The 26311-nt window shown below is 44.2% G+C and overlaps 1 protein-coding gene across 4 annotated transcripts in view; it reads right to left on the minus strand.

Annotated features, from left to right (window-relative positions):
• Positions 1–26311, minus strand: part of arl6ip6 (ADP-ribosylation factor-like 6 interacting protein 6) — a 431072-nt gene that overhangs the window by 383060 nt on the left and 21701 nt on the right. The window contains exon 4 of one of the 4 annotated variants that reach the window (XM_072475429.1): positions 11522–14120. The exons of the other annotated variants lie outside the window; for them this stretch is intronic. Within the exon in view, the coding sequence (XP_072331530.1) occupies positions 14078–14120 (43 nt within the window). The 3' untranslated portion in view covers positions 11522–14077. Of the gene's footprint in view, positions 1–11521; positions 14121–26311 lie in introns of those variants that run through there. 4 annotated transcript variants of the gene reach the window in all.

Consider the following 26311-nt stretch of genomic DNA (forward strand, 5'->3'; position numbering starts at 1 on the left):
TTCTGCGGTCCTCAAGGATAACAGGCACACTTAACCTCAAAAATAATAAAACATTCGAAGACCGATGGTTCTTAGAATATATTTACTTATATTCTGCTTATAATGGAACTTATTTTATTTGTGATAATAAAGCATATCCCTGGCTCCCAAGATCCTGGTCAGGATCTTGCTATTAGGATACATTGTACCGGCCATTCATCCTGTGGCTAATCTCCCTCATGTTTCAGAAGCAGCTGCTCGAAGAAATAAACGTTCCATTACTTTAAGAGATGCAATTTATGCTAGAATGATTCCTTTCTATTGGGAAATGAGGATGGAGAATGAATTGAATAAAATAACAACCATCATACAAAACGTAGCCGATTACACTGCCACTGCCCTAGATAAAATTTCTGACGAAATGCGGGCAATTCGAACCGTGGTATTACAAAATCGAATGGCACTTGACTATGTGCTAGCCGAAAAAGGTGGCACCTGCGCCCTGATTGGTGCAGAATGTTGCACTTTCATTCCCGATAGCTCTAAAGAAGTTAAAGATTTGGCATTACATATCCAAAAAGAAATCAAAAAAACTTGATCCACCCCTATTTATCTCTCTCTGGGATAACATTTGTGGGTGGCTTGGACACAGGAATGTCCACAATAAGAATAATCCTATTCTCCTGTGTAGCTGTATTCATCATTTACATAACATACCAATGTGCTAAGTGCATCAAAAACTATTCGCTAAACACAGGGGACCAACTATCAGAATGATTCAAACTAACCCAACTGTACCCCCAATTGATGAATTTGAGCTGAAATGTTATTGTTGAAATGTTACTGATCAATCAACTATTTGACTGTATTAACATATTGTATAATTTATTAATACTGAATTAGTATCAAATTTGATTAATTTATTAATTATAATAATTATTTTGAAATGCCTGTTGCAATGCTAAGTATCCAATCAATTGTTTAAAACTGCAATGACAATATGAATGAGTTATTCTTTGCACTTTTATCTATCCTATCGCATTAATGATGTATTTTATCTTATTCTGATATATCTCACTTAATCTTTCGATTTATCAAAGGGCCGACTGTAGAAGCCAGGTATTTTTAATACAACTAATATAGGTAAAAGATAGCTGTTTAAGCATAAACATTAAGCACCAGTTTTAAATACCCATTTTAAATTCACTTATAACCTCAGGTCATCTCTGAACATAGACACAAAACAGCATAATTCCATCATAGATTAAAACAGCACAGTTGCAAGACAGTTTGACACTATACTTGTGCTGTCAGATCAAGGACAGAGCTACACCATAGCAACGCCACAGTAATATGAGGCACCATTGTTCACAATGCAGATAACAGCTAAGTCAGCAGAAGACCAGTTTAAAAAGATAATAGCACAGAATTGCGTTCCATAACATGCACAAGTATTCAGACATGAAACAATTGAAACTAATGTTGCACACTGAAGATGGACGGCTTGCCGTCAAATCAAATGTGTTTGAGTCTAACCCAAACCAATTAGGATTATATTGGGGTGTGATTAGATGACTTAAGACAGATATGAAAGGGTATAACTGAAGAAGTTTCGGCCCGCCATTTTGTGTTTTTTTTGTGTTTTTGGTGCTTTAGTTATGTTGGAGTTTAGTTTTAGATTAGCTCTCTCTCTCTCTTTTTCATATTTCATTTTCAGACTTTGACCTTTTAAAAGTTATTGGCGAGCTGTCTGCCGAAGCAAGAAGATAATGTCTGTGATTCTTTGAAAGCGTCAAATTGTCTACGAATTGCCTTTTAAATGACTTTCAAATTGTAATCAATAGAAGACAACTAAAACAATTCTTATTGGCACCTGAGAAGTTTTAACTTAAATTTCTACTGAGTTCCAGTAATCACAAAGTGCTGCTGGTAACCGAATAGTAGAAATCCTTCAACTATGGGGGGCAGAGTGGCAAATGGAGTCAAGGGCACAATCAGATCAGTTGTGAGCTTATTAAATGGTAGAGCCGGTTCATTAGGTTGAATGGTCTACACCTGCTCCTATTTCTTATAATCCTATTCAATTCAACCACTTCCTGTGGTAGTGATTTGCACATTCTCAACAATCTTGGGCAAAGCACTTTCTTTTGAATTCACTATTTGATATGGTGACCATCTTACATTGATGGTCTCTAGTTATTTTCTTCCCCAAAAGACAAAACATTTTCTGTATCCATTCTACCTAACAATTTAATATTTTTAAAGACTTCTATAAGGTCAGGTTTTCACCTTTATGTGAGAAAGGAGACCCAGCCTGTCAATCCTTTCCGGATATGCATATGCGCATATTTGATAACTGCACCCTCCTCTGTGCCTCCACATCCTTCTTATAGTATATATATTGACCAGAACTTCACACAGTACTCTTAACAGTGGTCTACCCAAGGTTTGGCACAAGTTTAACATCGTCTATCTACTTTTCAATTCTATATAACAGTAACAAATCAATTCAGCTCAATGATGTTATAGGCAGCAACAGTGAACAAAAATGCAAGAAGATTGTGACAAAACTATTTTAGCATTGATTCTATGCTGCTTTCACCACAATGCTGTTGAGGCTGTGGGTCATAGTTTCACCCAACATTCAATACTGCAGAACAACTTTACAAGGTAAACAATTATTTCCTATTGGGACATTTTATTGTACCTAATTTGGCTCAATATCACAAAAGGGTAACTAACGGCCAAAGGAAATTTGCTAAAATTTGGTAGAAACTGAAACTACCTCGCCAATTAACAAGATTCTTCAAAACAAACTATAATTACATTGCATATTGAACTTTGGTTTATAAGGAAATAACAGTATACCCATGACTAAAAGTTAACATCGCAGTTCGATGACCTTTCATGCCAGAGGGGATCCAGTCAATGTGAACTGAGATTTCAATGGCTCGCTTATCCCACTGCAAGAAAACCTGCGGCAGAGGTAAGGGGCTGGAAAATTATGTTTTTCTCGACAGATGCTGCCTGACTTGCTGAGCATTTTCTGTTTTTGTTCAGATTTCCAGCATCTGCAGTAGTTTGCTTTTGTGCTGTTGTAACTATGACTAAGTACTCCATGGATGCAATTTACTTCTTTCCTACATAGCATGACAAAACAGTAAAAAGGTACAGTTTTACTGACCTTTTGCTGTCAACACAAAGCATTTAATCTGGAGTTGTACTACTGGTGAAAAGTTCAAGTCGGAGCACATTAGTGTCTCATTTCAGCATTGCAGCTTTCTTGCTGTTTTGCCATGCATAAACAATCACATTTTAAACTCATTTGTGTAAGACGCACAAAGATTATATTTATTTGTTGGGAAGTGTGGAAGGCTGCACTAATTTATATTCACAATCATGATAGAAATCTCCAGTCATTTGAGTTGCGAAAGTCAGTTTCACCCATTAGAAACATATTATATGATTCCCACAAAGTCTCTGATGAATCAAGGTAAGGTGAAGATAACTTTGATCACTGTTAACAATAACAGCATTTAGCTGTTTAGCAATTGCTAGGCCTAGGTATAGAAGATAACAATGAGAATGAGAGAGGGGGACTCGGCAAAATAAGGTTTCACAAGGCTTGTATGCAGAGATTACAAATTGAAATTGCTTTTAAGTAAATGACAGACAGGCTTTAGATACTCACAATACGACAGACTTGAGTACTGCCAAGATCAGGCAGCTGGATATCTACCACAATCAATTCAATCTAATTTCACTTGTTGCGCCATATGGACAGCCAAGCTGGCCCATTGTTTGGCATTCTTGAAGTACAAAGATAAAATCATGATATATTTTAAGAAAAAAATCAAAACACTAATTTACTGAGGTACCAGGAAGATATTTTCATCTACAATTTCTCCCTTTCTTGGCTGACTCGCAAACCAGATGGGCAACACAAACCTCTGCCAAAAAGGAGGGAAACCAGCTACCTCGGTGACTCCAAATGCAATTTCTCCACAAATGATGGCACCCACCAACCACTCAGAGCTGGTAAATGGACGGCATGGTAGCACAGTGGTTAGCACCATTGCTTCACAGCACCATGCTCCCAGGTTCGATTCCTGGCTTGGGTCACTGTCTGTGCGGAGTCTGCACATTCTCCGTGTCTGCGTGGGCTTCCTCCGGGTGCTCCGGTTTCCTCCCACAAGTCCAGAAAGACATGCTTGTTAGGTAATTTGGACATTCTGAATTGTTCCTCAGTGTACTCGATCAGGCGCCGGAATGTGGCGACCAGGGGACTTTCACAGTAACTTCATTGCAGTGTTAATGTAAGCCTACTTGTGAGGCTAATAAAGATTATTATTAAATTGAAGAGACAAGGTGGAGTAGTGGTGATGTCACTACTAGATGGACTAGTAATCCAGAGGTCCAGACTTGTGCTCCGGAAGCATGGGTTCAAATCCCACCATAGCAACTAGTGGAATTTAAATTCCATTAATAAAATATGGAATTGAAACTGTTGTCGATTGTTAGAAAAACCCACTCAGTTCCCAGTGTCCTTGTCGGAAGGAAATCTGCCATCCTTACCTGGTTGATTCTAAACTGCTCTCTGAAATTGGCCTAGCAAGCCACTCAGTTCATTAGGCATGGGCCACAAAAGCTGACCAAGCCAGAAATATCCATTAAGGAATGCCTTCACCACGTGAATTGTATAAAAAGACAAAATACACATGATTAAAAATCTATGACATGTCTGCTGTTGTTTTTCCAAGAGGTAAATTAAAATTGTGATGAAAACAGAGCTACCAGCACTTCAACACAGACTCCAAGGGGCAGGAAATAGAGGTGATGACTTGCTGGGTTTCAACCCCACCGAGGATGAAACATGTCACAAGTCCCAATTTTCACAGGGGCAGTCAATTAATGACTGGAGGGCAGGCTCACCACCCAAGTAAGGACAGCTCTTGAAGTTGGAGGGCCAAAAAACATAGATCTTGCAGCAATCGGAGGGGCGAGAGAGAAGAGAAAACCCATCAACAGGGTGGCCTGCAGCGACTCCTGCACTCAGACTGACTGGAAAGTCCTTTTGGCTACTTGGAGCATGAACCTATTTTGGCCTGAATGATTCCAGTCAGTGTCAACTAGATGGTGTCAATAAGCTCTTAATAAGTTGTGTTGGCTGCCTGCTGCATGTGGGCAGAGAGCCCTACTGCGCAGCCCCCTCCTCTCTCTATCCCCCCCAACCATCTGCCTCCACAAAAATGGTCCAGAAACGGGGTGGAGCTGGGGAATCGGCATGCCGGCTGACGAGGCTATTTTTAGCTCCAGTGCACATCTGCTCCCAGTCCCAGCACATGTTCAAAATCCTGCCTAGAGTTTTCACTTGTGTCAATTGAAATGTGAGAATTTTGCAATTCATTCTGAAAGGAAAACTCGAGCCACAATTATCTGCAGAAAACATACACACACATTTAAAAATGTCTTGAAAACTTGAAACATTACTGCAGGCTGACAAAGTTGCTTGGTACAGTTTGAAAAATTGTAGCTACTCTCTCTTAACTAATCTATGAACTCACCAGCCTTGTTTAATGATAGACTCCTGACCAGGAAGCAGGGGGCCGCAGAAGGGCTTGGACAGGGTAGGAGAGTGGGCAAAGAAGTGGCAGATGGAATAGTGTGGAAAAGTGTGAGGTTAAGCACTTTGTTCAGAAGAATAGAGGCATAGACTATTCTCTAAATGGGAAAAGGCTGAATAGGACTCTGGTCAGACCCCGTTTGGAGTATTGTGGAGAGTTTTGGGCCTCGTATCTAAGGCAGGAAGTGCTGGCCTTGGAAAGGGTCCAGAGGAGGTTCACAAGAATGATCCTGGAATGAAGAGCGTTGTCACATGAGGAGCGATTGATTAATCTGGGTCTGTACTTGGAGTTTAGAAGGAGGAGGGTGGATCTTATTGAAACGTACAGGATACAGAGAGGTCTAGATGCATGGAGATGATGTTTCCACTCATTGGAAAACTAGAACCTGAAGGCACAGCCTCAGACTGAAGGGACGATCCTTTAAAACTGAGATGAGGAGGAATTATTTAGCCAGAGTGTGGTGAATCTGTGGAACTCTTTGCCGCAGAAGGCTGCGGAGGCCAAGCCACTGAGTGTCTTTAAGACAGAGATAGATAGGCTCTTGATTAATAGGGGAATCGTGGGTTATGAGGAGGCAGGAGAATGGGGATGAGAAACATATCAGCCATGATTGAATGGTGAAGCACTATGGTCTAATTCTGCTCCTACGTCTTATGGACTAAAACAGAGCTCAAGTTTCCCTTCATGAGTGCAAGGTATTTACCGAACAGCACGCAGGTACAGTGTGCACAAATTAAATGAGTCATCCCAATGCATTTGAAAGTGGTTTTGTCAACTGGAGTTTCTATTCTTGTAGAAGTCTGTTAAAGGCCATTTGTTCAGCGATGAGTTCTGAACATTCTCAACTCACCCCCTGCCCAAGGGCAACCCCCCTTCAACCTCTTTCACCTCAACAGAAAATAAAACAGAAAATAAAAGAGCAAGTGACTTTGCAAGACTGACGTCTGAAGCAAAGCCGACAATGCGGAAAACATGAAATCAGGCAGAGTGCTGAGAGAAAAAAAAAGTGCATTTATTTTGGGAAATAATACCAACATTCTCTTTTTTCTAAACAAAAAGTGGACTCGGCTTGAGAAGGTGAACAGCCTACCGCTGGTTCTATACTCTTTTGTTAAAATTAGGGCAGCATATGATGAAACCATTGCTCTCAATCAGAATGGAGAAAATACACTGTTGCACATGACCAAGATGGAGTTTACACTCCGTGGTTTGCTGAAGAAATCACCCTGCTTTCATCAGGAGAAGCTATAACAGTTACAGTCATAAGTTCTATTTGCTGTAGAATTTTTAAAAATAGACTTAGCTATGCTATTTGCTCGCTGCAAGATACACAGCTTGCTCTTAGTCTGGCCATAACTCCAGCAATGCCTTCAACTCATTTGGCTGACAGTGTGTCATTAAACACTCTGTGCAATTACCCAAAAGTGAGTGATCGTGCGTTTCCAACAGGTACTGTACATGTAAGCTGTGAACTTATTACAGAGCAAATGTATTCACCTGATGGTGACACCCAAAGGCCGTAAATTGAGCAGAGATTAACTATAATCGCTATCTGAATTTGCTGTCCATAGAATCCCGACAGAAGGAGGCCATTCGGCCCATCAAGTTTGCACCGACCCTCTGAAAAGCAGCCCACTCCCCCACCCTATCCCATAGCCCCATCTAACTTGCACATCTTTGGACTGTGGGAGGAAACTGGAGCACCCAGAGGAAACCCACTCAGATGCAGGGAGAACGTGCAAACTCCATACAGTAACCCAAGGCCCGAATCTAACAAGGGTCCCTGGCACTGTGAGGCAGCAGTGCTAACCTTGCTGCAAACCAAATTTGAACTTCATCATAACTCCTGATTGCATGAGTTTGCCTAATCAATTTGAAGAGAAGAATAAGACAATTAAAAGTATAACAAGCCCAAAAGCAAAACTATAAAGTATAACTAAAGTCTACTTGTATCTCTAAACACTCTTTAAACATGACAGAGCTTGAAAGGGTGGATAATGTTTATAAACATTGGGGTGAGGTAGAGAAGAGGATATAAAACTAGATATAGCACAAGTCCAAGTATACCTGGGGGAACCATCCCAAAAATATCAGGATCATGCTTCGCAAAGCTTTTCCCGCTCAGACCCCATATTAATTCTCATGGATGGCTTGGATCGCCCCCTCCGGTACTGTGGATTCCCAGTTGAGGAGCAGTTTGAAGGCCTTGGCGCTGGTGTCCTTGAAGAGTCAGGAGCCGTTCTTTGATTGAGTTTTGGTTGGTCCATAGACAGTCATAGTAGCCTAGAAGTAGTTACATATATTGTGCTGACTTGGGCAGGCCGGAATCCCATGCGTTTTCTCCACCAATGTACTTAGCAGATGGTGCACACGACTATGTCAAACTGTTCACTAATTATTCAAGCCAGTGCACCTCATGCATATACATCTGTTATCTGGGCCCACAGTCAGGGTCAATGTACAGGAAAAAAACTTTGCCACACCTTCCTATTTGTAAGTAATTTGGGGTGGATGTCGAGCAGCCTTCCGTGGCCAGTTTCGCTCTTACAAAATTCTACCACCTCTCCTGTCAAATGGAACTCGATTTACATTGTGGAGTTCTGAGGGTCTTTCTCTCTTGTTCATTGTAAATGGGAGAGCAGCAAATCCCTGAGGAGTCTCTAGATCTCTGCAGTGGGAATCCATTTGTTGGCAACCTAAATAGACTTTAATGGAGGATAACTGTATTCATACTAATCACAACATGGCACCATTGGTATGGTGGAAGGTTTCTGTAGGGTCCAACTGACCTATACTGCATGTTGTGCTACCTCTACTGTGAAATGGAACTCCTTCACAACAACCACCTTTCAAAACTCCTGTAGGATGCCACGGTGGTTAGCACTGCTGCCTCACAGCGCCAGGGATCCGGGTTCGAATACGGCCTTGGGTTTCTGTCTGTGTGGCATTTGCATGTTCTCCTAGTATGGGTGTGGGTTTCCTGTGGGTGCTCCGGTTTCTCCCACAGTCCAAAGATGTACAGATTAGGTGGACTGGCCATGCTAAATTGCCCCTTGGGTGGAGGCAAGAGGATAGGGCAGGGGTACGCCTAGGTAGAGTGCTCTTTCAGAGGGCTGGTGCAGACTCGATGGGCCAAATGGTCTCCTTCTGCACTGTAGGAATTCTATGGATCATTAATTTAGTGATATTACCATTGCACCACAATCACACCATCGAGCAGTTGCAAATGGTTTGGTCCACAATGATTTTGAAGCCCTCAAGTTCCATCAGAATCTAAGAATTGTGTCCGCATATGCAATGAAACTTCAATCCCGATCTCAGGAAGTCATGCCATTCACCACACCATGCAAAGTACCTCCACCATTACAGATTTGTGAAAGGAAGTGTCCAATTAGCCAACGAGAGCACGGGACTAGATCAAAGCACAAAAAACCTTTTAAATTGGCGAATTGTTTTCTTGTGGTGGTGGTGGTGGTGGGGCGGGGGGGGGGGGGGGCGGCGGCGGAAGAGAGAAGAATCCATGGCCTGGCCAGAATCTCCGCTCAATGGTCATCGTTGATGCCTCGGACATAATGACCACAAATGATCAGCCTGCAACCCCAATGGGAGTCTCGAACCACAATTTTGGAACACCAGATTAGGACCAAAAAAAAAAAAAAGGTATCTCCATGAACCATAGAGAGTTGGTGTGTAAGAAGAAGGTGTGAACAAAAAAGAAAGCATCTTTTAACTATTCAGAAAGATGTAGATGCCCAGGTTGTTCTGTTTTCAGTGAAACAGCAAGGCGATGCTGGAAGCAGATGATAGGCAAAATTGTACATTTTAGCAACAAACTTCAGAAATGGTGCAAAGAATGTTGACTTCCCGAAGAGAGTGCCTACAGCTTGATGAGAACAGAGGTGCATTCTTCTTCTCCTGGCTGCTCGCTCTGGCCCTGGCTGTACTGGTGCTAAACTCCCACTGAAGTCTTAGTGACAGAAGCTGATCAGTACAGCTAGTTCTGCGACAACTCATAAAGACACCGACCAGCTTTTGCCACTAGATGGAGCCAGGTCAATATAAAGCAGTGTTTTTCAAACTTTTTTGCCCAAGCCCATTTTTACCAACCATTCATCCTTCAGGACCTACGCCAGCCAACCAGCGCGACCCACCATTTTCTCTTACTTTTAATGCGAGAGGTGAGCCTGGGCTTATATTCTATCGTCTACAGTACGAAGAATGAGAACTGACCTCATTGAAACAGGCATTATACTCTCAGGACTCTACGGAGCAGATGCAGAATGTAGGTTTTCCTCAGATGGGTGGTTTACAGACTGCAGATGTAGTTTGCAAATGACAATGTGACGTTTGAGGAGGAATTACTTAACTCAAAGTATCGTGAATCTTTTTATTCTCCAAATTCACTATCAAAGAGAGTTCTGCAGGCTCAGCCTGCAGAAGGCGATGCTGGAAGCAGATGATAGGCAAAATTGTACATTTTAGCAACAAACTTCAGAAATGGTGCAAAGAATGTTGACTTCCCGAAGAGAGTGCCTACAGCTTGATGAGAACAGAGGTGCATTCTTCTTCTCCTGGCTGCTCGCTCTGGCCCTGGCTGTACTGGTGCTAAACTCCCACTGAAGTCTTAGTGACAGAAGCTGATCAGTACAGCTAGTTCTGCGACAACTCATAAAGACACCGACCAGCTTTTGCCACTAGATGGAGCCAGGTCAATATAAAGCAGTGTTTTTCAAACTTTTTTGCCCAAGCCCATTTTTACCAACCATTCATCCTTCAGGACCTACGCCAGCCAACCAGCGCGACCCACCATTTTCTCTTACTTTTAATGCGAGAGGTGAGCCTGGGCTTATATTCTATCGTCTACAGTACGAAGAATGAGAACTGACCTCATTGAAACAGGCATTATACTCTCAGGACTCTACGGAGCAGATGCAGAATGTAGGTTTTCCTCAGATGGGTGGTTTACAGACTGCAGATGTAGTTTGCAAATGACAATGTGACGTTTGAGGAGGAATTACTTAACTCAAAGTATCGTGAATCTTTTTATTCTCCAAATTCACTATCAAAGAGAGTTCTGCAGGCTCAGCCATTGAGCATATCTTCTCCTGGGGCAGTGCGCTGACGTCAGGAGGAGGCAGTTGGGCTCAGGGCATGCACACTGATGAACGGGCATGGGTGCGCAGCATGCCCGCATTTTTAAAGTGGGTCACTGCTGTCATATTTAAAGCCACTGTGGCCGTGGCGCCTCCATTCCTGTGATCGGGAACGCCGCGAAGAATGGATCCATGACACTCCCGACACCAGCCGGCGACCCAATCATGAGTCGTGAACCCCACTTTGAAAATGCCTGATCTAAAGCAGTCGTTCCCAAAGTGGGGTGCTCAAACCTCTAAAAAAATCCCACAATGGCCGACCTCGAAATGTCTCAGTTGGAGTAGCCGCTTATCACTGTGAAAGGCCATCCTGAGTAACAGGCTTTTAGACCAATAATTGCTGCTGCATCTTATAAGGCACCTTGTGGCAAGACTCTCAGCTGGTGGTCGGGGCAAATAAGACAAGTAAATCTCTTAATAATATTTGGAAGCTGGAGTTGAGTCAGGACTCAGGAGAGGGAGCCGTGATCCCGGCCACGGGTCATTGTCCGTGTGGAGTTTGCACATTCTCCCCAGGTCTGCATGGGTCTCACCCCACAACCCAAAAAGATGTGCAGGGGAGGTGAATTGGCTATGCTAAATTCTCCTTAATTGGGAGAAAAAAAAAATTGGGTACTCTAAATTTATTTTAAAAAAGAGGGAGCGGAAATTGAAAGCAATTATTGGCTACAGGGAGGAGGTGGGCTCAGTGTTAGTTAACTGTCAAGAAATTGCAGCCACAGCCTGCAGACTTAAAAAAAAACCAGAAGCTTGTTAAAGTTTCAATTTACATAAAAGTTGTTTATTTTAATTATTAAGAACATAAGAACTAGGAGCAGGAGTAGTTCTGCCCTTCGAGCCTGCTCCGCCATTCAATGAGATCATGGCTGATCTTTCGTGGACTCAGCTCCACTTTCGAACACCATAACCCTTTATTCTTCAAAAAACTTTCTATCTTTATCTTGAAAACATTTAATGAAGGAGCCTCAACTGCTTCACTGCGCAGGAAATTCCATAGGTTCACAACCCTTTGGGTGAAGAAGTTCCTCCTAAGATCAGTCCTAAATCTACTTCCCCTTATTTTGAGGCTAAACCGTCTAGTTTTGCTTTCACCCGCCAGTGGAAACAACCTGCCTGCATCTATCATATCTATACCCTTCGTAATTTTATATGTTTCTAGAAGATGCCCCCCGCATCCTTTTAAATTCCAACGAGTACAGTCCCAGTCTACTCAACCTCTCCTCGTACTCCAACCCCCTCAACTCTGGGATTAACCTAGTGAATCTCCTCTGCGCACCCTCCAGCGCCAGTACGTCCTTTCTCAGGTAAGGAAACCAAAACTGAACACAATACTCCAGGTGTGGCCTCACTAACACTTTATACAATTGCAGCATAACCTACCTAGTCTTAATTATTGGAACGTCTTCCAATCCTTAGCCTCGTTGGTCAAAAAGCCCGCCAAAACCCTTTTGATTGGCAGTATTATCATGCGGCAATGTTATAAATAGCTCATGGCATAGTTTTCTGTCAGATTACACTCAGATAAAGGAGAAAATCCAGGGAAATTGTCTATTCATTGATGTATTTTATCTTGCAAGTTATTTCAGCTAGTAAAGCACTATGTTGCACTTGTATGGTACAACATTTAAACTTGCGTATCTTCTTTTCTGGGCGAGAAATGTCCAAAGGAACCTAATTCTGGCGTTAACATTTAGACCTGTGATTCACTTAAAATCATTTCCTTTAGGGTCTCAGGAACACAACCACAACGTTAAGTGAGGACGTACTGTAGCTTGAACAAGATGCACAAGTGACTCTCAGATTTCCGCCAAGCAATGTGGAGTGCTTACATTTTCTTCAATCAACATGCACAAGTCTGGAAAATTGCTTTTTGGGGATATTTTGGCATGAATCTGCATCACACCGTTCGAGGATTAAACGGCATCCTAAAATGCATCCCAAGTAAATGGTGAAACAAATGCATCTGTTTCTTGGGCAAAAGGAAAATAAGTAATTCAATATTTGTTCATTAAAGCTTATTCCCAAAGTGTGACTGGAAATTAATTTCTGAATTTTAAAAGAACTTATGTTATATCTCCAATGCGCCACATTACTGACCATGTCAATCAAGGACATGTAAAAACAATTGGGCACCATAAAACAGGGGCCAGCTACAGGCACCAGAAACACTGATGTCAGGCAAAACTGACCTTGAAGTTTGCTGAGGGTACACAATGACCTAGAGCAGTGTTTTTTGCCCGGGACCCATTTTTACCAACAGGCCAACCTTCTCAACCCACGCTGGCCGACTTATGCGACCCACACTGGCTGAACTTCACGACTGACGTTTTTAGTTCCTGTAATGCGACAGGTGAGCCTGCTTGGCCCTCACGATCTCACTTGCTTTGTCATTCAATGTAACATTTCTGCTAAGGACCTCAGCTGATGATTTCAGTTCTCGCTGCACCTTTGAAAAAAAATCAAGAGGTTTATCTTCAAACTAGTCATGCTTCGTCTTCAAATGCTTTTGATGTTCCGAGGATTTAACCTTTCATTTGCACATAACATACATGGGCATTGAAACCTGATTTGCATTGGCACAATTAATAAAGCCATACCTCAAGAAAGCATCTTATACTTCTTTGTTTCCGATTTCAGCTTCTTCTTAATGGGTTGTTCATCAGAGGCCCTGGAGCTAACACCCGCACTGCTCGTCCTGCCGTGGAGTCTCCCGAGAAGCCCTCTCCAACAGATTCAGTTGAGAGTTCCTGGCCTATTTGTGCCTCTGACCCGCTCTTCCTTATTACAAATTGATCCATCTTCAGTTCCTTTCACACTCCTGCTGCTTGCTTGCTGGCAGCTACAAAATGGAGGAATCTCTCCTTCAGGATTTTGCGGCCAAAGCACGGATCATGTGACATCAGCGTACGTGCCAAGCTTGTGACCTGCTCTCTCTCATCACCTCAGGTGCGAAGACTCTGCCATTGTTAATAAGGAATTTGGTCCTGGGACAGTAAGCTGATGTCAGGAGGAGGCGGTACTGGGACAGTGTGCTGACGTTAGGACAAGATGGTACTGGGATAGCGCAATGTCAGGAGGTGGCATTCTGCCCCGCTGGGCGGGCCTGTGTTCTGCTTGATCTGCCCGAGGGGGCATGCATGTGGGCAGCATTCTTTTTTTTTTTTAAGCAGCACATGGTGTCACAGGAGTTTTATTTGTGAAGACTGATAACGTATAAAACACCATTATAGTGACACAATTGCAGAGGTTTCAGACATCCACACAGATTTCACATGCAGGTGCTGAAATTCCACTTGCCCTGCCCCAGTGGAGAACCACACATCATTGCTTTTCAGTCATTGTTGCTAGTGTCTTCTTCTTGGATCTGTTTGAAGAACAAATAAATTACTGCAATCACTGTATATGCAGCTATCACATAATCCCTCCTCCCTATGATGGTGCAGGCATTGAAGTACTTGTGGAAGCCAGTGAACAACACGGAGCAGCACGGTAGCATTGTGGATAGCACAATTGCTTCACAGCTCCAGGGTCCCAGGTTCGATTTCGGCTTGGGTCACTGTCTGTGCGGAGTCTGCACATCCTCCCCGTGTGCGCGTGGGTTTCCTCCGGGTGCTCCGGTTTCCTCCCACAGTCCAAAGATGTGCAGGTTAGGTGGATTGGCCATGATAAATTGCCCATAGTGTCCAAAATTGCCCTTAGTGTTGGGTGGGGTTACTGGGTTATGGGGATAGGGTGGAGGTGTTGACCTTGGGTAGGGTGCTCTTTCCGGGAGCCGGTGCAGACTCGATGGGCCGAATGGCCTCCTTCTGCACTGTAAATTCTATGATAATCTATGAAACTGGTGCTGACTGCCAGCACTGTGACTGGTCATTCTCACCCTCACACAAACTTCACTCGGCCGCTCTCAGTGTTCTTCACAGTCCCCGAGCTCCAACAGTCCCATCGCTGGAAATACCGCCCCCTCCCCCCCCCCCACTCCCCCCGCCTCCTATTGGTCAGCAGAACACTTACACGTTGGTTGTGCCGTCAGGAAAGCTAATTGCCCATTGGGCAATTGGGTGCCAATTGAATGGAGCAAGGCAAAATGCTGCGGCTGCTGGCAGACACGAGCGGCATTCTCAACCTGAAAGCCGGTCGCTGCTGTTGGCACTTCTCCCGCAATCAGGAGCACCACAAGGCACCCGTGGGTCGCGACCCTGGGTTTGAAAACCCTGACCTAGAGTTAGTGAATGGCAAATAAATGCATTTTCTATGCCCGAATGCATGTGCCAGCAAGAATGATTCAGCAAATGTTGGTTTGCTCATTATTTGGTATGCGGGCAGACTTCCAGGAAATTATACTGACTGGGGCAGTTCTCCATAGGTAAATGCAGTGTTCTCAAAATTCACAGCAATTCCTTATTAGAAAAGGAGACAGCTACAGCTCCTCTCTTGGACCTTTGGTGACCTATTTAGAATCACATTTACAGCAGCGAAGGTTATTCATTCAGTACATTTAAGAGGTGCCATATTTTCAGTCTTGTTGTGGGGCTAAACTTACAACTAAAGTGTAACTATTACATTACTGTAAATGTGATCTTTTGATTATTCATTTGTTCATGGTTAAATAAACTTAGTTGACACTTTAAGCTTAAAAGATATTCTGTTGAGTCTCTCTCATCTTTCAAGTAGGATCTAAGAGACATAACATAGTCCCGTACCTAAAAACAATCACCAGATAGTTCTCACTTTTTGCTTACACATGTACATTAGGAAAATCTCAAAATTCAGATAAACACTCTCAAAACGGTTAGGGCACTGGGATTCATCAATGAGAGAAATCTAAGAAACAAAGATCAAAATAATCTTGGATATTAAATTTAGAGACTTAAAAATGGCAAAGAACCAAAATTCAAGCAGTTTGTGTAGACAGTCGCTGAATGGTTTCGGACGGTACGGTAATACTGTGGTTAGCACTGTTGTTTCACTGCGCCAGGGATCCACGTTCGATTCCTGGCTTGGGTCACTGTCTGTGCGGAGTCTGCACGTTCTCCTCGTGGGTTTCCTCTGGGCGCTACGGTTTCCTTCCACAAGTCCCGAAAGACGTGCTTGTTAGGTGAATAGGATATTCTGAATTCTCCCTCAGTGTACCCGAACAGGTGCCGGAGTGTGGCGACTAGGGGCTTTTCACAGTACCTTTGTGGCAGAAAATGTAAGCCTACTTGTGACACTAAAGAGTATTATAAAGATTCTTACAGTACAGGAGGTCAATCAGCCTGTTGAGTCTATGCTAGGCCTCTCAAGAAACAATGTACCCACTGTCACTCCCTCACCGTTTCCCTGTACCCCTACAAATGTTTCCTGTTCAGATAATAATCCATTTCCCTTTTAGAAACCTCAATTGACCCTGCTTCCCTCATAGACAGTGCATTCCAGGTCCTAAACATTTGCTGCAGGAAAAGGCCTTTCCTCATGTCGCCATTGCTTTTTTCACAAATTACCAAAAGCTGTGCTCCCTGGTTTTCGATCCATCCACCAACAGGAACAGTTCCTCCCCATCTGCTCTAGCCAGACACCTCATGATTTTGAATAGCTCTATCGAATCTCCTCTCAATCTTCTTTTCTCCAAGGCAACCAGTCCCAACTTCTCCAATCTATCTACAAAACTCAAGTTCCTCATTACTGGAACCAACCTTGCAAATCTTTTCTGCATCATCTCCAATGCCTTGATATCCTTCCTGAAGTGTGTGGTTAGAACATATAAAAATACAGCACAGGCCCTCCAAACCTGTACCGGTCATGATACCAACCTTTGCCAAAACCCTCAGCACTTCCTTGTGCCGTATCCCTCTATACGAATCCTATCCATGTGCTTGTCAAGATGCCTTTTGAACGCCGTTAAATGTATCTGCTTCCACAACCTCCCCTGGCAACGCATTTCAGGCACTCACCACCCTCTGCATAAAAAACCTGCCTCGCACATCTCCTCTAAACTTTGCCCCACGGACCTTAAACTATGCTCCCTGGTGACTGACCCCTCCACTCTATCCATGCCCCTCATAATCTTGTAGACCTCTATCAGGTCACCCCTCAACCTCAGTCGTTCTAATGAAAACAGTCCAAGTCTATTCAGCCTCTCCACACAGCTAGCACCCTCCAAATCAGGCAACACCTCCTCTGCACCCTCTCCAAAGCCTCCACATCCTTCTGGTAATGCGGCGACCAGAATTGTGCCCAATATTCCAAGTGCGGCGTTACCAAGATCCTATCCAACTGTAGCATGACTTGCCAGTTTTTATACTCGATGCCCCGTCCAATGAAGGCAATCATTCCGTCTGCTTTCTTGACTCCCTCGTCTTGCCACCTTCAAAGATCTGTGGACCTGCACGCCTAGATCTCTCGGACTTACTATATTCCCAAGAGTTTTGCCATTTAGAATATATTTTCTCTCTATGTTAGGCCTACCAAAATGCATTACCTCACATCTGTCTGGATTAAACTCCATTTGCCATTTCTCTGCCCAAGTCTCAAACCTATCTATGTCCTGCTATTCCCAGTTCCCAGAACTGGATGCAATCTTCTAGTTGACACCGACCCGTTTCATAAAAGTTTACCATAACTTCTTTGCCCCTAATTGATAAAGTCCAGGATTCTATAGTTTATTTACCACTCATAACCTGGCCTGTCACCTTCAATGATTTATGCACATATCTATTTCTGCACTACCTTCAATATTGTGCCCTTTATTTCATGTTGCCTCTCTGTGTTCTTCCCACCAAAATGATTCACCTCACATTTTTCCGCATTAAATTTCATCTGACACGTGTCAGTCCATTCCACCAATTTGTTTATGTCCTTTTGAGCTTCCACACTATCCTCCTCAAAATTTACAATGGGTTGTGACTTTTTCAGAGTGACAATAGCAGCTGATTGCCCTCTGTCCTGACTTACCTGTGCTTAAATTCTGAAGCGTCAGTCTTGCCTGACCTTCCTGACTCAGGCAACAAAGTGAGTCCGCTACTCTAGCGGCGAAGTGAAAAAGGAGTGGGCCGAAGGAGAACACACACCCTTTTCCTTTTTTTTTTACAAGAGTAGCTGCTGTGAAGCATGAGTGACTAAAGGTCCCCATTACTTCCCAAGGTAAGTGGGGGGGGGGGGGGGGGGGGGGGGAGGAGGAGGAGGAGGAGAAAGGGGGTGTCAGAGGTGTGTGGGGGATCTGTCTGGATGTTTAAAATAGTCACTCTGAAGTTAGAAGTGTTTTTATTTCTTCTAACTCTTTCAGAGTAAGGAGTGTAAAACTGGCAGAACCATCTGAAGTTGACGATTTTGCATTCCTTTTTAATGTTAGCATATTTTCATCCTGGCTCATAACGTCACTAACATTGCACAAATTAAATTAAGCTTATTGTTCCCGTCAATTTGGCACAAAACTGATTAAGTATACAATATGGGCCGGATTAGCTCAGTTGCCTGGACAACTGGTTTACGATGCAGAGTGAGGCCAACCGCTGGTTCAATCCCTGTACTGGCTGAGGTTATTCATGAAGGTCCCCGCCTTCTCAACCTTGCCCCTCACCTGAGGTGCGACGATCCTCAGGTTAAATCACCATCAGTCAGCTCTCCTCCTCAAAAGGGAAAGCAGCCGATGGTCATGTATAACTCCTAAATGTACAGAATACATATCGAAAAGAAAATGTCACAATGCCAAATTTGAAATTACTCTTTACTTTACCCAACTTGGCAGAAGTGATTAATTAACTAAGACTGTAGCAATGTTGACGAGAACCAGCTCTGGTCATTAACCCGCATCTGTTTTAAGGCAAATAACATGAAACAGTGATACTCTGTAAATCTTTCCTCTTCATAGCTTAAAAATGCTGTTTCAGAAATTTACATCTGACCTGATTCTCCTGATTGATTGTCTTAATTTATCTAAAGCACAAATGAAAGAATGCTGTATTAGCTAGCACAGAATTATCATTGAATTCTTATACTTATGTAAACTATGATGATAAACATTTCTTTCCAAGAGGATTAACTGCATGAAAAGGTGGATTTGCACTTCTAAAAAATGTACTCATGATGTTAAACATGCAGACACATCAATTTATTTGACTAGGACTACATTATGAAACTAGCACTTAAAAGGGCAAATACTTTGTACCATCCAGTTCTCTGAAGAGCAATGTTTCAAAAAGCTGCAGAATGCATAAAATGCTTCTTTGTACCAGAGTGCAAGGTCCCAAGAGAGCTAAATGACAGCGATTACAATCAATCATCCGTTGAGCGCAGTACCAGCAGTTCCGCAACCAGATTTTTCTTTTTATTGAATACAATATATACATTACCTCGATAACTAATTGAACATTAATACAATGGTTGTGACGCTTTCTTAAAAAAAACGTTACTGCATGGAAAGTGTGGACTTTTAAAAGGTAGGTTGAAAGCCAACACATAGTATGGGAACCAATGCACTGGATAATTGGAAACTTCGGGAGTAGAGGCAATTATACCCAAGCATCTCAAAAATAGAAAGAAAACTGGACATTTTATTAATTTATGGGATGTGGGTTTCATTGGCTAGGCCAGGATTTGCTGCCTTCCCTAATTGCCCATGAGAAGGTGGTGGTGAGCTGCCTCTTGAACCACTGCAGTCCATGTGGTGTACGCACACCCACAGTGCTGTTAGGGAGGGAGTTCCAGTATTTTGACCCAGCGACATTGAAGGAATGGCGATATATTTCCAAGTCACGGTAGTGAGTGACTTGGAGAGGAACTTCCAAGTGGTGGTGTTCCTAGGTATCTGCTGCCCTTGTCCTTCTAGATGGTCATGATAGCGGATTTGGAAGATGTTGTCTAAGACGACTCGGTGAGTTCCTGCAGTGCATCGTGTAGATGGTACACACTGCTGCAACTGTGCATCGGTGGTGGAGGACGAGGATGTTTGTGGAAGGGGTGCCAATCAAGCAGGCTGCTTAGTCCTGGATGGTGTCGAGCTTCTTGAGTATTGTTGGAGCTGCACTCATCCAGGCAAGTGGGAGTATTTCATCACACTCCTGACTTGTGCCTTGTAGATGTGGACAGGCATTGGGGAGTCAGGTGGATTTCAAGCATCTGACCAGTGTTGCTTGCCATAATACATGGTCGTCATAGCCTGTATACAAGCAATTCTATTTCCATTATGTTACATATCTGAATGTTGATACAATTGTTATATTTTAGGATGATCTCTTTAAGTTAAGGTAAAATATAGGCAAGACCTGTTCTGAATATTGCCTGATGACGAGCTTAAAGTTTAATTTGGATGGTGTGGGGAGGAAAGAGGCCCAGGTTGCCTTACTGGGAAGAAAGTGCAAGATAATCACATCTATGAACAATGACCAGGGCAGCTAAGCTGATGGTGAATGATCATTGCAGAGACTGAATTTCTGAAGAGATATTTGCATTTCCAGTGACTGACTGAAAGGATCAAAATTTAAGATTTTTGAACAATGTATTAAACAAGGTAAAAGCAATATTCTGTAACCACCACTCAGTATGCAACTTATATTCTAAACTAAAGAAAAGAGCCCACATGGAATGTTTAACCAGTTTTGCTCAGTGGGCTAGAGAGCTGGTTTGTAATGCAGAACAAGACCAGCAGCGCGGGTTCAATTCCCGTACCGGCCTCCCCAAACAGGCACCGGTATGTGGCGACTAGGGGCTTTACACAGCAACTTCATTGAAGCCTACTTGTGACAAGAAGCGATTATTATTATTATAATAAAAGGAAAAAGGAGCTGAAAATGGCTTTGGACGGGTGCCTGGAGAATGAAGTGCCCATTTAAGGGACAAAGTATAAGTGTGGAGGAAGATTTTATGTAATTTAATAATAATAATCTTTTATTGTCACAGATACAAAGTTACTGTGAAAAGCCACTAGTCGCCACATTCTTGCACCTGTTCAGGTAAGCCGGTACAGGAATTGAACCCGCACTGCTGGCCTTGTTCTGCATTACAAACCAGCTCTCTAGCCCACTGAGCAAAACTTGTTAAACATTCCATGTGGGCTCTTTTCTTTAATTTAGAATATAAGTTGCATACTGAGTGCTGGTTACAGAATATTGTTTTTACCTTGTTTAATACATTGTTCAAAAATCTTAAATTTTGATCCTTTCAGTCACTGGAAATGCAAATATCTCTTCAGAAATTCAGTCTCTGCAATGATCATAACAATAAACTACATTTTGCTCTGGCAAGTATAACACTGAAGATGTCAACTTGAGGCACGAATTACTATCTTGCTCTGATTCCAGGTCATCATTTTTTAAACTCTTGAGAGTACCATAGATGGGTTCTCTGAGCTGGGATCAATCAGGTTGCTGGAAATGTGGACAAGGTAACCACTGCAGTGGTATTATTTTCCATTTGAAAATTCAAAGGCATCAAATTTGTTCTGATCTTGCACCTGACTAGCTTTCTAGCACTTTACTGGCCTTAATAGTGGCTTTGGCTTAGACTTTCCCTCCACAAATTGAATCCCACTTCCAAATTGGATTTGGGTCAGACGAGAGGGAAGATAAAAGCAGCAGAGAAAAACACCCAGAAAAACTATGGACAAGTTAGCTCAGAAAAAAAGGTAATTCGTAAATTTCCAATAAATGTTCTTAGAAATAGAAAAGACTGAGTATTAGAAAGAATGCAAATAAAGCCAACATACAGGAATAGTTAATAGTTACAGTTTAATCCGAAAAATTACTTTTTGCTTAAAATGTTTAGATATACAAGCTTGGAATTACAGCAATGAAGCAATATCAGAAAGAATAACTGTATCAAATTTTTGAAGAAATGGTTAGTTAAGTGAGCTTTGAATCACCTTGGCTGGACAGAGTTAAGTATATTTCTTCAATGCATAGCTTATGTCTAATGTTACACACCACAAAATAGGATTCCTTTCACTCAGTGTGCAGTACAAGGGAAGATCTGCCAAAATTCACCAAGAAGCAAAAATGTTACCGCATATTACCAATAACAGTGTTGCCGATTCTTTGAAACATCATTCAAAAGACAGGAAAATAGTTAGGAAGGTTCCCTACAAACACAAAGCAGGAAGTTAAGAACTAATAAAGAATTAGCCGATCGGTGGGTCCCGATCGCAGGCCAGGCCACATCGGAGGCACCGCCCCCCCGGAGTCGGACCCCCCCCCGTCCACAGGCCCGCCACCCGACCCTTACATGCTGAGGTCCTGCCGGCCCAGAGCAGGTTAGAACGGCGCCGGCGGGACTCAGCTCTTTTCCTACGGCCGCTCGGCCCATCCGGGCCGGAGAATCGGCGGGCTGCCCGCGTAGAGCGGCCCGCGATACTTGCCGCGCCAACCACCCCGGCGCCAACGGCGCCGATTCTCCGCACTGCGGAGAATCTCGTGCTGGCGTGGCCCGTTCGCGGGGATTCTCCAGCCCCGGCGCAGGTCTGAGAGAATCCCGTCCAGGCTGTTTTAAAATGGAGAACACAAATAGTTTTTGCTGCTCTACATCACTTTAACACATGAAATTTCTGTCAATTAATAATTGTTGTCAATAATTCCTTACACCATTTAATCCATGAAAGGCTCCCGAATAGTTTGAACATGAAAGCAATCGGAGTACCTGTAACAAGTGTGATGCTAGTCAAATACATAATTGATTACAAAGATATATTTTGAAGAGATTATGGTGTCTAACCAGCAACTTGTGAAATTATAAAGGTACTGCAGGGGAAAACTGCCACCTGCTGGTATGGAACTGGTTAGTACACATCAATTTAGCCTAATAGCGTGTACATGAGCTGAATATAAGGAACATACAGCCTGAGAGAAAGCATTTGCTTAAATCAGACTGATGAGCGTAGTTGTTAGGCGACCTGTCAGTAACATCCCTCCAGACTGAAAAGAGAGTCCAACAATTTCATATCATAACCAGTGCTCATATTGTTTTCAGAGAACAGGTGCTGGGAATGATTCTGTTGTTGCCATTTCACAGCTCTTCTTGACCCACCTTTTTGCTTCTTTTTAAAAAATATATATTTTATTCTACTTTTTCGGCCATACATAACAGTACAAAGGTTTTTCCCCTTTTTACAACCGCAAAACAATATAAATAACCGTGACCGTATTTTAACAAATAAATAAATAATATATAAACTAAATGGCAACTGCCATAACAAAAATAATAGCTCTCAAAAATAATAAAATCAGCAATTCAATATACATAACCAAGTACCAATATCTTTACAAAAACACCCCCGAGGACCCACCTGAGCCCCCCCGGGTTGCTGCTGTTACCTTCCCATTTCCTTTATCGTTCTGCGAGGTAGTTAATGAATGGTTGCCACCGCCTGGTGAACCCCTGAGCCGAACCCCTTAGTGCAAACTTTATCCGTTCCAGTTTTATAAACCCTGCCATGTCGTTTATCCAGGTCTCCACGCCCGGAGGCTTGGCTTCCTTCCACATGAGCAGTATCCTTCGCCGGGCTACTAGGGACGCAAAGGTCAAAACATCAGCCTCTCTCGCCTCCTGCACTCCCGGCTCTTCTGCAACCCCAAATATAGCCAGCCCCCAGCCTGACTCGACCCGGACCCCCACCACCTTTGAAAGCACCTTCGCCACCCCCACCCAGAACCCCTGCAGTGCCGGGCATGACCAAAACATGTGGGTGTGGTTTGCTGGGCTTCTCGAGCATCTCCCACACCTATCCTCTACCCCGAAAAATTTACTGAGCCTTGCTCCGGTCATATGTGGCCTGTGCAAAACCTTAAATTGTATCAGGCTAAGCCTGGCGCACGAGGATGAAGAGTTTACCCTACGTAGGGCATCTGCCCACAGCCCCTCTTCAATCTCTTCCCCCAGCTCTTCCTCCCATTTTCCCTTCAGCTCATCCACCATGTTCTCCCCCTCGTCTCTCATTTCCCTGTATATATCTGACACCCTACCATCCCCCACCCATGTCCCTGAGATCACTCTATCCTGAATCTCCTGCGTCGGGAGCTGCGGGAATTCCCTCACCTGTTGCCTCGCAAAAGCCCTCAGTTGCATGTATCGAAATTCATTCCCTTGGGGCAACCCATATTTTTCCGTCAGCGCTCCCAGACTCGCAAACGTCCCGTCCAAGAACAGATCCCTCAGTTGCACAATCCCAGCTTTCTGCCATGCTCCAAATCCCCCATCTATTCTCCCCGGGACAAACCTGATTATTTCTTATCGGGGACCGCACCGAGGCTCCAGTCATTCCCCTATGCCGTCTCCACTGCCCCCAAATTTTCTGTGTTGCCACCACCACTGGACTTGTGGTGTATTTCTTCGGGGAGAAAGCAACGGTGCCGTCACCAGTACTTGTAGGCTGGTTCCTTTGCAGGACGCCTTCTCCAATCTCTTCCACGCCGCTCCCTCCCCTTCTCCCATCCACTTAAACACCATTGAAATATTGGCAGCCCAATAGTACTCACTTAAGCTCGGTAGTGCCAGTCTCCCCCTCTCCCTGCTACGCTGCAAGAACCCCCTCCTCACTCTCGGGGTCTTCCCAGCCCACACAAAACTCATGACACTTTTCTCGATCTTCTTGAAAAAAGCCTTCGTGACCATCACCGGGAGGCACTGAAACACAAAAAGGAATCTCGGGAGGACTACCATTTTGACCGCCTGCACCCTCCCCACCAGTGACAGGGGCACCATGTCCAATCTCTTAAAATCCTCCTCGATCTGTTCCACCAATCGTGTTAAATTAAGCCTATGTAAGGTTCCCCAACTCCTGGCTATCTGGATCCCCAAGTACCGGAAATCCCTTGTTACCCTCCTCAGCGGTAAATCCTCTATTCCCCTGCTCTGCTCCCCCGGATGTACCACAAACAACTCACTCTTCCCCATGTTCAATTTGTACCCCGAGAATTCCCCAAACTCCCCGAGCGCCTGCATTATCTCAGGCATCCCCTCCACCGGGTCCGCAACATACAGCAGTAAATCATCTGCATACAATGATACCCGGTGTTCTTCTCCTCCCCTGAGTACTCCCCTCACTTCCTGGAGCCCCTCAGTGCTATGGCCAGGGGCTCAATTACCAATGCATACAGTAACGAAGACAGGGGACACCCCTGCCTCGTCCCTCTATAAAGACGGAAGGAGTCAGACCTCTGCCTGTTCGTGATCACACTTGCCACCGGGGCCCTATATAGCAGCTGTACCCATCCAACGAACCCTTCACTGAAACCAAATCTCCTCAACACTTCCCACAGGTAGTCCCACTCGACCCTGTCAAATGCTTTCTCGGCATCCATCGCCACCACTATCTCCGCCTCACCCCTAGCAGCCTCCGTACGTTCGTGTTCAGCTGTCTCCCCTTAACGAACCCAGTTTGATCCTCATGGACCACCCCCGGGACACAATCCTCTATCCTCGTCGCCATTACCTTGGCCAGGAGCTTAGCATCTACATTTAAAAGGGAAATGGGCCTGTAGGACCCACACTGCAGCGGGGTTTTATCCTTCTTCAAAAGTAACGATATTGTCGCCTCCGACATAGCCGGGGGCAACTTCCCCCTTTCCCTGGCCTCATTAAAGGTTCTCGTCAAAAGCGGGGCCAGTAGGTCTATATATTTCCTATAAAATTCGACCGGGAACCCATCCGGTCCCGGGGCCTTCCCCGCCTGCATGCTCCCAATCCCCTTTACCACCTCCTCCACCTCAATCTGTGCTCCCAGTCCCGCCCTCTCCTGCTCCTCCACCTTCGGGAATTCCAGCTGATCCAGGAAATGCATCATTCCCTCCTTCCCTTCCGGGGGCTGAGCATTATACAACCTCTCATAGAATGTCTTAAACACCCCATTCACTCTCTCCGCTCCCCATTGCATCTCTCCCTCCTCACCCCACCTATCTCCCTCGCCGCTCCCCTCTTCCTCAATTGTTGGGCCAGTAACCGACTCGCCTTCTCTCCATACTCATACTGCACTCCCTGTGCCCTCCTCCACTGTGCCTCTGCCTTACCCATGGTCAGCAGGTCAAATTCCACATGTAACCTTTGTCTTTCCCTGTACAGTCCCTCCTCCGGTGCCTCTGCATATTGCCTGTCCACCCTCAGAAGTTCTCTCAGCAATCGCTCCCTTTCTTTACTCTCTTGCTTCCCTTTATGTGCCCTTATGGACATCAGTTCCCCTCTGACCACCGCCTTCAACACCTCCCAGACCACTCCCACCTGAACCTCTCCATTGTCATTAAACTCCAAGTACCTTTCGATACACCCCCTCACCCTTAGACATATCCCCTCATCCGCCAACAGGCCCATATCCATTCTCCAGAGTGGGTGCTGTTCCTTTTCCTCTCCTACCTCCAGGTCTACCCAGTGTGGAGCATGGTCCGAGATGGCTATGGCCGTATACTCCATCCCTGTCACCTTCGGGATCAGTGCCCTTCCCAGGACAAAAAAGTCTATCCGTGAATATACCTTGTGAACATGGAAGAAGAATGAGAACTCCTTACTCCTAGGTCTCATAAATCTCAAAGGGTCTACTCCTCCCATCTGCTCCATGAAGTCCTTAAGCACCTTGGCCGCTGCCGGCCTCCTCCCGGTCCT

This window comes from Scyliorhinus torazame, chromosome 2 (assembly GCF_047496885.1).
Source record: "Scyliorhinus torazame isolate Kashiwa2021f chromosome 2, sScyTor2.1, whole genome shotgun sequence".
NCBI classification, from domain to species: Eukaryota; Metazoa; Chordata; class Chondrichthyes; order Carcharhiniformes; family Scyliorhinidae; genus Scyliorhinus; species Scyliorhinus torazame.